Here is a 12,083-nt window from a genome sequence, read left to right as displayed (position 1 = left end):
AGTCCATTTTCATTCTGAATAAATAATTCTCTATATTTATTCATTTCCGGTTTTGTCTCGCCAATCAAAGTTCACTTTGATCAAGCAACTGACAAAACAAGTAATCGAACGACTTTAGACGACAGAAACTAACAAAGTCTTATACTCGAATCACAAGAAATATATTTATAGACTCTTTGGTTAAATTTGATTGAAAGCGATATATAATTTTTTTTTAAGTTGACAATTAACGAAACATTTTTAAAAACATATTACAAAATGCGTCGTCGTAAATGTGGACATCGGAACGACCTGACGCCGACGACCTTCTTTTGGAGGAATAATAAAATTAAAAATACATTAAAAACTCAAAAACCAGTTAAATTGATTTTAAAGATAGAATTTAATTGAAAAATGTAAAACAAATAAATAAAAAAACATAACATTTTTAATAATAGGGTAAGTGTCTTAAACTAATTTTTACTTGACTAATTTTTTTCGAACTTAACCAAATTTCATAATTTATCAGAATTTTTATTTAATAGAATTTTAAGTGATTTGGAATTTTTAATGTCAGAATTTCTATTTCAAAGAGCGAAATTTGTCCGAATTTTTATTTACACAAATTGTTATTTCCTGATAGAATTCTTAATTAAAATGCGTGATTTTCCATTTGACCGAAATTACAAATGTCCGAATAAACATAACCTACCAAAAAAATTGTGGCGCGAATTTTAAAATTGACCAATCAAAAATAAGCAAAAAAAATTGTGAGTTTGGTATATTTTTAAATTTGCGCAGAAACTTTTTTGTCGATTTACTCGGACAAATGAAAAATCAGTGAATTCGGAAATGTGTTATTTAAAAATTCAAATTACTTAAAAAGAATAAGAATTCTGCTAAATTAAAATTTTTTTGAATAAAAATTTGAGTAATGATAATTTCTGTAAAATAAAACAATAATTCTATTAAATAAAAAAAAATTTCACACAAAATTTTTGTTACATGAAAATTTGTTTAAAAAGAAATTCTGTCACATGCTAATTCGAGAAAATAAAAAATCATGCCCCACAATCACTTATTTCAAAAATGTGAAATTTTTTGACTGTAGAAAAAATTCTATCTTAGAGAATATTATTTATAAAGAATTATTCCTTTTATTGAAAAAAGAAGAAATCAATGATAACAGAATAATAAGTAATGAATATTTCAGATATTCAAATTTAACATCTTGAATATTACAAGGATAATATATAATTTTGACATCTGTTGATATTAAATTTTAATATATAAAAGTTTAATCAGTTTTTTGATTTCCGATGTATTTCACAAATGGGAATAAATTTACTTTATTATTACGTTAATTTATTCTGAATATTAATTAATAGAGCAACAATCTGTTTAATTATTTTTTATTTCTTTTATATTGTTATTAAATAAGTGGCGGTGAGCAATCTTTAGTTTTTTTTAGCCAAAAAAAATATTATCTGTAAATAAAGAAATGTAATAAATATTTCATGCGATTAAAAGATTGAAAATAATTTTACAATAAGTGATAATGACTTTTTTTGATATTATTTATGCTTTTTCGATTTAAAAAAAAAATTTGTAAATAGAAAATTAAAACAATATATTGTAATTTTAATTTTGAAATATAAGTTCTTTGAATATTTATATGTAAACTAATAAATTTTTTCTTCTCTTTTTTTGCAGTTATTCTAAAACAAAATACACTAGTTTGTCAATTTGCTTCACCACTTGACGTCGATACACACAACAAACCAGAGGTAATTTATAATTGAAACTATAATATTAAAAAATCTTCGCTGATATGTACGAAAAGCATATATTTTTTAATAATGAATCTTTTCTTCATATATTCTGTGTTTTTCAAACAACTTTTTTTTTCATCTTTCGTTTTCTTTTAAATTTATCTGAAATTATTTTTTTTATATACACGACTTTGGATAAGAATTTATCTATCACTGTATTTTTCAAATAATGTAGAACTATTTATTAAGAACGCATTACTAAGATAAAAATAAGTTTTTTTTTTTTTTGAAAAAAAAGTATTTACTGAGATAAAAGAATATAGAGGAATAAAAATCATCTGATTAGATAAATCATAAAGAAGTATATGAATGTCTTTTAATATGCTTAATCTTAATATAATATGATGAGGTTTAAATTTAATTTTTTTTTCTTATCAGGCTGTAGTTTTAGAGGGTAAATATTGGAAGAGAAAACTTGCAGCAGTGACAGCAGAGTACAAGAAATGGCGGATGTTCTATCGAAACAAAATCCTTGGTTGGACAAACAAGGATGGTACCGATATGGTAGGTTTAATATTAGTTGAATCATTATTATTATTATTATTACCTATGAACTTTCAAAATTTATAAAACAAAACAATAAAATTTTTAAATCCTACTGATAATCGATTATATTTTACATAGAATTATTTGCTTCAGTATTAAGTGAATTAATTATATTGATTACCAGTAAAGTTTTATTGATTTCAAAAGTTAATTGGTTAATCAACAAATATTTAAATTAATTGTAATGTTGTTTGAAAATTAGTTTATTTATTAATTGTTGGTATTGCTATTAATTTTTTTTTTGTCATCATGAATAGTTGGAGTCAATGGACATGTTGGAATGGGGCAACGGATTGGGAACTTCAAGTGGTTTTGGAACTGGTGTTGGCAATTCGTTTTGTGGACCCAGTGGAATGACAGGTGGAGACAGTGTGCACAGCATGATGGTTGATGAGGATTACATGGAGCTCATGACAGACACACTTTTTTCCACAATTAGTTCTAATCAGCCAATTTATTTTCCCGATCCCAGAGAAATTGGTAGGTGTCCACATTTTTTTTCTTCCCCTTATTTCACGTTTAGAAAAATACAAATAATGTACGATAGTTTCGGACTGATTTTGAAAATTAGTCCGAAATACTTCTGTTTCAAAATTTTGTTTAAATATAGAATTCACATTTAATATAGAAAGACCAAAATTCGAAAATATCAGGGAAAAACAGAAAATATTGTCAGAAAGTTTGGGAAATGTCAGGGAAAATTATAATGAAATTTTTGTGGCAATCCTGTACATTTTTATTCAATTTTTTACAGCTCGAGGAGCCAGTTTGGCTGATTTTATTCAGCCTAGTCTTGGACCACTTCAGCCAAATCTTGACGACTTTATGGATACTCTTGAACCACTCCAAGGTAAATAATCTTTTGTTTTATTCATATTCAACATTATATTATATTTGCTTATTTTTCGAATTATGATCATCTTCTTTATTATTATTTTTGTTTGTTTGTTAAAGAATTCTTGAATTCGAAACTGGCACCCGTGCCAGAAGAGGATTACAGTGGAGCTTTATCTAATAATTATCCAGAACTGGATCTTATGACCTCTATGAATCAAGTAAATGACATTAACCAGGATTCAACAATTATCAGTCAGCAAACACAACAGTCCCTCTCGCAAAATGAACAAAATACGAGTTTACAAAATCTGCAATATACTGCCAAGATATATACCCAGCCACAACAAGAATCAACCAATGTGTTCAGAAATAACATGTAATTTAATAATTTTTCTTTAATATTTAGTATCACATGAATGCTTCTAATTAACTATTATTATTGTCTTACATTTTAAAATTCGAATTATTTATCTAAATTCTCTTTTTTTTTATTATTATTACCAGAAGCTTGAGCGACAATTTCAATACTGTGCCACAAAATTACGAGTCACAAGTGAATAATCAACTTGTCAGAGATAAAAGCAATACAGAGAGATCAATTTCGAGGCCTAATCGAATTATACCTCAACAAAATACCTATCAGCAATTAAATTTATCATATCAATCGCCTCAACAACAAACATATACAATGGATGTTCAGCCACTTCAACTTAATTCTGGATCAAGTCAAATTCAACTGACTAATTTAAATGATAATTCATTAAATACAAATCAATTGGCCTCGATAAGGCATGTTCAAAATTTAGTTGATTCACAAACATATACTCCAACTAATTCGTCGCAATCTCAGCCAATAATTATTAAAGCAGAACCTGTTTCGCAACCAATGCTCAAACCATATAAGGTTGTACAACAAGTGCAACAGGGTTATAAATTCACATCACCTAAACAAGAATTCAATAGCCAACCGTACAAATTTAATACGACTAATTTTAAGGTAAGATTTTTTTTAAATCATAAAAAAGGATGTTTTGGAAAATTATTTTTCTTTGGAATTAAATTGGTGCAGAAACAGTTCCCAAATCAAAATTGTTCAGGAATCAATAATAATAATATAATATACAATATATAACTTTTTTATAAGTATATAAAAAAACAGACTTATGCTATTTTTGCACCAACGAATTAATTTATGAGAATTTGTTTTGTTTTTTTTTGTAATTATAATTTGCTTCTTGTAGACGATGCCAGCTCAGCTGGTAGTTACGGTTTCAAATCAACAACCAACACAACCACACATACTGTTGCAATGTAAATCGCCAGGACTTGATCTTTCTCAATCAGCATCGCATCCTACGAAACTTTTACCAAGACCGGTTGCATCTATTGCCGACAGGGAAGAAGTTTTCGCGGTACCAAAGGTTCGCAATATTTTATTATTTATTTATTATTTCAAAACCACTGCCAACTTGAAATATGAATTTTTTGTATTCATTTTAAGCAAAATTTTCAAAAACATTTTAGATGAAATTTATAGATCTTATTAACGTACATTTTTTTTTATATTCTATGAACATTTTTTCCAAAAATGAATTTTAGAGAATAATGCAAAAAAAAAAAAATTCCACTCAATCTCAAATATACCTATACAAATAAGTTTATATTTAAAAAAAAAATTATTACTTTTTTTTAGTATAATCAGATAAAAGTTCGAAGCAGATCTCGGAGTAGTTCATCTTTGCCTCGTGCGAGAGTTCATCCGCCGCCTTTGGTCTCTGCCCAAAGCGATCCAGCTCTCAATGTCAATAACAATGTACTTCTAGCACATTTACTCACAAACAGTAAGTCTCTTAAATAATAAAAACAAATGACAGTTAATGAAAATTAAATTGTTGTCATAACTAAAATCGAGATTATTCATTTTTTCATTGAAAGTCTAAAATTTTTATCGATACGAAACACAGATTATTTTTCTTTTTTTAAAGAACATTTTCTTTTCAAAGTTCGTATTATTAAAACATGGGTTTTAAATCAATTTCAGAATTCTTTTTGTCAGATATCAGAAATTATTATTAATTTCTAAAATTTAATTAATTATAATTAATTTAAAAATTATAATAATTATAATTATGATAATTACGATAATTTGAATAGAGAGTGCTTCTTGAAAATGAAATGATCAATTTTCAGATACACCTGGTTTATATGCAGTCAATACTACTGGCAATGATAAAATTACACCTGGATCAAATCAATCAACTGGAATAAAACACATTTTACCAATGTTGCCACCATCAAATTCTTCATCTTCATCAACTTCTTCCTCTTCTTCTACTTCTGCCAATACTTCATCTTCATCGCCGCCCTCTTCCTCTTCTCCATCTGCTACCAGCAATACACATCACATTACTAATCCAATTACAATTCAGTCAATGCATTCTACATCTACAGTACAATCTCAAGTTCAGCAACAGGTAATTATTACATATAGTAAAATTGCGGCAATAATTTATCTAGGCCTCGTATTTTACGAGTTTTTCCAACTTTTTTTTCAAAAATGCGAGTTTTTTCGACTTATTTTTTAATAAGATACAACTTTTTCGACTTTACTTACATTTTTTACAAAATTTTTAATAAAAATACGCCTTATTTTAGTATATAATACAACTTTTTCAACATTTAATTACTTAACAAATTTTTAACTAAAATTCTTCGCTAAATTAATTATTTTCCATAATTTAAACAAAATTCTTCAACTTTCAATTATTATCTGAAAATATTTTCCAATTATATTTTAAAAAATCCAATAATTGTTGGAAATTTCTAAGAAAAAAAAACAATTTCAGCAAATAAAATTACCAAAAATTTCAAATTCAAAATCACGTAAAAAATTCAATTATTTCTAAAAATCTAAAATTGATAATATGTAATAATAATAATAATAATTAATAATAATTAATAATAATAAAAATTAATTAATAATAATTAATAATAATAATTAATAATAATAAAAATTAATTAATAATAATTAATTTTAATAATAATTTTAACCATGAATTTTCATCAAGTTTTTCAAAAAATCAATTATTTAAAACATATTTCAATTAAAAATTCTGTAAAATTGAATTATTTAGATTTTAAAAAAATTTTGAAAAATTTAAATTTGAAATCTATTTTAATTATTTCTAAAAATTTTAATTAAAAACCTTCTAAAATTGAATTACTTTTGAAATGTTTAATATAAAACTTTCTGAAATTTAATTAATTTCTAAAAATGTCAATTATAACCCTTCGAAAATTCAATTATTTAAAAAAAAATGTTACTTTAAATTTTCGACTTTTCTTGGAATGTAAATCGACTAAAACGACTTCTTTTGCGTTTTGTGTTTTAAAGTCAATCAAAGGCCTATTTATCATTATCAATATTAGTAAATATTAGCAAATTTTTAATTTAAACATAAAACATCTTTTTTTTAAGGCTATGCGGGAAAAAGACGCTAGATCTTTCAAACTTTGTCTAAAATAAAAAAAGATTTGGTTTTAAAATATTTTTGAGAAACAATAGAGAATGGTACAAGAAATATCGCTCTTCTATACTCATTTAATATAATTGAATAATTAAAGAAATCTAACTCATTTTTTATCAAAATTTAACTGTATAGAAAAATACTATATTAAATATTATCTTTAAAATTCCCTAGTAAATATTGTATAATAAAAACAATTCAATTTTCAAAGTTCAGTTAAATAGAAATTCGATTAAATTAGAATTTAATTAAATAGAAATTATTTATGAAAATTCGGCTCATAAAATCTACTTTATTAAATTCTGCTAAATAACAACACGATAATTTTTAATTCAACACCATAAAAATTCTCACAGGTCTAATGTGTCGAATCTTCATGCGTTCCAAAATCTTTTCTCATTTTAGAAAAACACATTTTCCTATACTAGATCGCGTGGAAATTTCTTAAAATAAATATTACATAATTATATCTCAGTTGAAATATTTCTACCTGGAAATTATTTTTCTCAAAGAATTTATTGTTTCTTTTACTTTAGTCAATGCAACAAACGACAAGTGGTCAACAAGTTTTGTTGAATTCAAATAAACAAACCCATCAGTCGCAAGGTAGTCCTGGTTCACCAAAAGATGGTTCCAGTCCACAGGCTCTTAGTCTAAGTCCCTTGCACAGTCCTGTGAGTTTGGGTAGTCCACTGTCACCTTCACGTGGTTATGTGAAAGGCGATTCTGAACGAGGCCATTACAAAGAACACAAAAGAGTCGGTCACATTCATGCTGAACAAAAACGCAGATATAATATTAAAAATGGTTTTGACATGCTTCAAAGTTTAATACCACAACTTAATCAAAATCCAAATGCAAAATCAAGTAAAGCTGCAATGTTGCAAAAAGGAGCTGATTATATTAGGCAACTCAGAACCGAAAGAAATCAACTCAAGGATGAAATGGACAATCTGAGAAGTCAGATTGAGCGACTTAATACGTCAATTAGGTCAGTTTCAAAAATTATGTTTTTTCTATTTTTTTTTCTTTTTATTAATTTCATTCTATTTGTGATATTTCATGACAAAATAAAACTTTTTGAATAAAAATAATTGTTTTAAACAAAACATTTTTCTTTTAAAGTACAACGCAAAATGAAATGGCTTAAAGTTCAAAATATTAATTATTTTTCCAGTTTTCATATACAAAAGGAAAATTTAAGAGCTTTATGTTAACTTACTCAAAATTTTAGAAATTGTTTTTTGTTATTCTGTTTGATTTTAATCAGTTGTTATAGCATTCAGCACCTGAATTTTCTTTTTGAATATGAAAGCTGGAAAAAGAAGAAATTTTAAACTTTACACTATTTCATTTCATGTAGTTGTTTAAAAGTCAATTTTTTTCAACGTTTATTGTTGTATTTTTTAAATAAATATTTATTCAGAAAGTTATTTTTGAAAATAAAATATTAATATTATAAAATATTAAATATTTTATATAGATTAATAAATTATCAATAATTAACAATTCTTATTAAAATAAATAAAACATTTTGGATTAATTTTTAAAAAACGGGGTTAAAAATTTTTGTTTGGAAATCTTTTTTTTTTTTGCATTGAAGACTACATGAAAAATGCTTTAAAAAACTATAATTGCAAAATAAAATCAATAAAGTTTTGTCTTAGTCATACGAATTTTAATTAATCATTTATAATTAATTTATTATTGCATTAATTAATTAAACCAATCCAATAACTCTAAATTTTTTGTGGCTTTTTTTAAAGAAAATTACTCATATGTAATTATATATTTTTTAAGTTAGATATTTGTCAATGAAGATTATGTTGAATGAATTTTGTTTAAAATTATTTACAGTAATTGTCAATCAATGCTTCCGGCAACAGGGGCGCCAGTCTCCAGACACAGGACCAATAAAATGAAGGAAATGTTTGATGAATATGTGCGTACGCGTACAAGAGAAAATTGGAAGTTTTGGATCGTATCCTTTTCTTAATTTCAATTAAATGTTTTTTAATTAAATAATTTCCCTTGACATTAATTATTGATTAGACATGTTTATCACTTGTTAATTAACAAAGTTATTTTAAAAATAAGAAATGAACTTTTAATTTATATATAACAAAATAATGAATAAATCTCGTTATTTTGATTTGAAGAATTAAAAAAAAACGTTAATAATAATTATAATTAAAAGGTAATTTTATTTATTACATTAATTGATTGATTTCGATTTTATGACTTTTTAAAAATCTTATTTTTGATAAAAATTGCAGTTACCTTTTTTTTTTTTTTTTTATTAGAGTTACATTATTAAAAGCGGGACAAATACTATTATTATTTTTTTTTAGTTGAAGTTTAATTGATTTTTTCCTTAATTAAATAATCAGTTCAGCATTTTACTTGAACCTCTGATGACTTCCTTTACTACTTCTGTATCAACAGCAAGTATCGATGACTTGTACAGAAGCACAATTGTTTGGGTTGAGCAACATTGCTCACTCGTTGATCTCAGACCAGGTTAGTTTTTTTCTATTTAAACTTTATTTTCAAATTCTAAAATATTTTCAAGATGTCCAACGAATTAACATAAATAAATTTATTTTCTTTTTCCTAACTTTTCCATTTCGGGCCTCGGATTATAAGACTTTTTCTAACTTTTTTCAAAAATGAGACTTTTTCTACATTTCTTTACAAAATTTAAAAAAAAACACTTTTTTTGTATACAATGCAGTTCTTCAGAAATTTAATGACTAAACAAATTTTTAACTAAAATTCTTCGCTAAATTAATTTCAATAATTTTAATAAAATTCTTCAAAAATTCAATTATCTGAAAATATTTTCCAATTAAATATTTTAAAACATTTAATAATTGTGTGAAATTTCTGAAAACTAACTTTTTTTTAAAAAAATAATAATTTTCGTAAATAAGATTACCAAAAATTAAAATTATTTCCAAAAATGTAAACTTGATAATTTTATAAATAATAATAATTAAATTTTTTTAATAGTTCTTCAAAAAAATCAATTATTTAAAAAAATTATTTAAAACAATTCAAATAATTTGCTTAAATCAGATTTTTAGAAATCTATTCTACTGAATTAAAATCTTGAAAATTTGTCTTAGTTCGATTCTGAAATATTCGAAATAAATTTTCTTGATATTAATCTTATATAGAATTATTCTTATTAAGTAATTAATAAAATTAATCTAATATCTAATAACAATAGTTATTAGAAATTGACTTTTTTTTACTTTTCTTGGAATGTAAATCAACTATAACAACTTTTTTTTTGCACCTTAAAGTCGATCCGAGGCCTGGATTTATTAAATAAAAAAATATTTCTTACAAAAATATTAATTTAATAATATAAATTTAAATTAGAAATATTAAAAATAAAAAATAAAGAGAATAAGATGAAAATTAAAATAATAATTGACAAAATTTTTTATTCATTTCAGCCGTTCTCAATTCATTGAGGTATCTCTGTACGGCAACAGAAATTCTCTCAGATCCTGCACGGTTACCCCAAGAAGCACGCGCGGCTGTCGATCGAAAGTGAATCGAGATCTTCTGAATGTAATCACTCGTGAAAAGCAAGTTTAAATCCTTAGGATTTAAAAATATTCATTCATATTTGCTACTCAAATGAATGAAAATTTTCAATAATATATGTGACGCTCCACGAGAAAAGGGACCTAACGTGCTTTTGACTTAAGGTTCATTCACTGTGTCATTGCACAGTAAAAGCGAACCTTAAGTCAAAAGCACGTTAGGTCCCTTTTCTCGTGGAGCGTCACATATTTTAAAGAATCTACACTTTTTGTGTATTTGAAATATGTAAAGCTGAAAAAAACATGAATTTTCTTTCGTACGAGAATTCAAAGTAGTATCAGTTTTATAAACTGAAAAAGTACATAATAATATATTTAAAACAAAAAAAAACACACACACATAATTTTGCTTTATTTTGCATTTGTTAATAATTTTCAATATACAGCAAATGGAATTTATGTCTATATATATATATATATATTGACAATACTGAAATTTTCAATAGATATTTTAAATAGTTCGAAGAATTAAGTTTCAATTGCACAAAATAACGATCTCGTACATTATTGTTATTATTCATGTCATTTAGAATCAAAAAAGGGAAACAATTAATTTTTTCTCCACATCATATTTAATCAATTGACTGAAAAACATTGAAGAATTTCTGTTATTAGATTTTAATTTTTTTTTCCATATATTTTTTTTTTAAATCTGAAAAACTATGTACAACTTGCCTTATCACGAATGATAACTTGGAGCAGATCATTCCACTTTTCTCGCACAGGAAATATCTAACGATATTTGCGCGTGAAAAAAAAATTGTACATAAAATAAAAACGATTTTTATGAGGCTTTTTATGAGCGAAGAATATTTTTATACAGATCGGCTAACAAATTTTTTTTTTTTACATGTGTGCGTGTTGCAACTATATAGAAAAAAAACTATCGCTGCATGCATATTAATAATATTCAAACACCAAAAAAAAAAAAAAAAAAATGGTTTTGCTTAATTTTTATTTTAGTTTTTTCTTATAAAGTGAAAACTATGAGGACATATTTTTAAATTGTTGTTTACATTGATAGAGATTTTTTTTTTTGGCAAAAAATGTTTAACAATTTGTAAAAGAAATTTTTTTTAATTATTTTTCGAATTTCTAGTTGTTACGTTATAAATAAAAAAATATATATATATATTTTGCAACTTTTGAAAATAAAACATTTATTTTTAAAAGTCAATTTGCAGCGAACTGCTTGTTAAAAAAAAGAATACCTGTTGCGTATACAAGGGAAAGAGCTGCTCACAAATTATATATATACATATACGAAATGTTACATCAACATTGTTATGTAAAATATGAAGTTTTTTATTATAAAATTTCATGTGATAATGTACAAATCATTTAATACAGTTCGATTATTAGGTATATATAATAATGTCAACTTAAAAAGAAATTTCCGAGTATTGAAAACAATAATATAGTTCTTTGTATAATTATAAAAAAAAAATACAATACTCGGAAATTTTTTTAACGAGAATATAATACTGTGCGTGTATAAGTGTAAATGGTAAAAACGATATAAATGAATCAAAGATGGGATGTTTTTTTTGTACAATATGCATCAACAAGTTATTGTTAACTCTGGGTTAATTACTTGATTTGTACCAAAATTGAAATTCCAATCCTTATACTAAACTGACAAATATTATCATATATACACACTACATTTTCTTCTTATTATTAGCATGATTGTTATTATTTTGACAAAGTTGATTAAAAAAATTATTAAAAAAAAAAAGAATAAA

The 12,083-nt window shown here is 24.6% G+C and overlaps 1 protein-coding gene across 4 annotated transcripts in view; it reads left to right on the top strand.

Moving 5' to 3' along the window:
- LOC127278977 (MLX-interacting protein) overlaps nucleotides 1-11,917 on the top strand; it is a 52,404-nt gene extending 40,487 nt beyond the window's left edge. For 3 of the 4 annotated variants that reach the window (XM_051300988.1, XM_051300989.1, XM_051300990.1), the window contains 13 exons: nucleotides 1,693-1,766; nucleotides 2,190-2,315; nucleotides 2,615-2,837; nucleotides 3,112-3,207; nucleotides 3,312-3,570; nucleotides 3,699-4,191; nucleotides 4,436-4,615; nucleotides 4,888-5,035; nucleotides 5,385-5,668; nucleotides 7,258-7,712; nucleotides 8,579-8,702; nucleotides 9,112-9,241; nucleotides 10,186-11,917. In XM_051300988.1, coding sequence (XP_051156945.1) covers nucleotides 1,693-1,766; nucleotides 2,190-2,315; nucleotides 2,615-2,837; nucleotides 3,112-3,207; nucleotides 3,312-3,570; nucleotides 3,699-4,191; nucleotides 4,436-4,615; nucleotides 4,888-5,035; nucleotides 5,385-5,668; nucleotides 7,258-7,712; nucleotides 8,579-8,702; nucleotides 9,112-9,241; nucleotides 10,186-10,286 — 2,693 coding nt within the window. In that variant the 3' untranslated portion in view covers nucleotides 10,287-11,917. Of the gene's footprint in view, nucleotides 1-110; nucleotides 439-1,692; nucleotides 1,767-2,189; nucleotides 2,316-2,614; nucleotides 2,838-3,111; nucleotides 3,208-3,311; nucleotides 3,571-3,698; nucleotides 4,192-4,435; nucleotides 4,616-4,887; nucleotides 5,036-5,384; nucleotides 5,669-7,257; nucleotides 7,713-8,578; nucleotides 8,703-9,111; nucleotides 9,242-10,185 lie in introns of those variants that run through there. The other variant, XM_051300992.1, reaches the window with a different exon arrangement.
- The last annotated feature ends 166 nt before the right edge of the window (nucleotides 11,918-12,083 follow it).

The sequence above is a fragment of the Leptopilina boulardi genome, unplaced genomic scaffold (assembly GCF_019393585.1).
Source record: "Leptopilina boulardi isolate dan_hultmark-lab unplaced genomic scaffold, ZJU_Lbou_2.1 LbouV2_213, whole genome shotgun sequence".
Taxonomy (NCBI): Eukaryota; Metazoa; Arthropoda; class Insecta; order Hymenoptera; family Figitidae; genus Leptopilina; species Leptopilina boulardi.
This window is presented reverse-complemented; position numbering and strand designations above follow the sequence as displayed.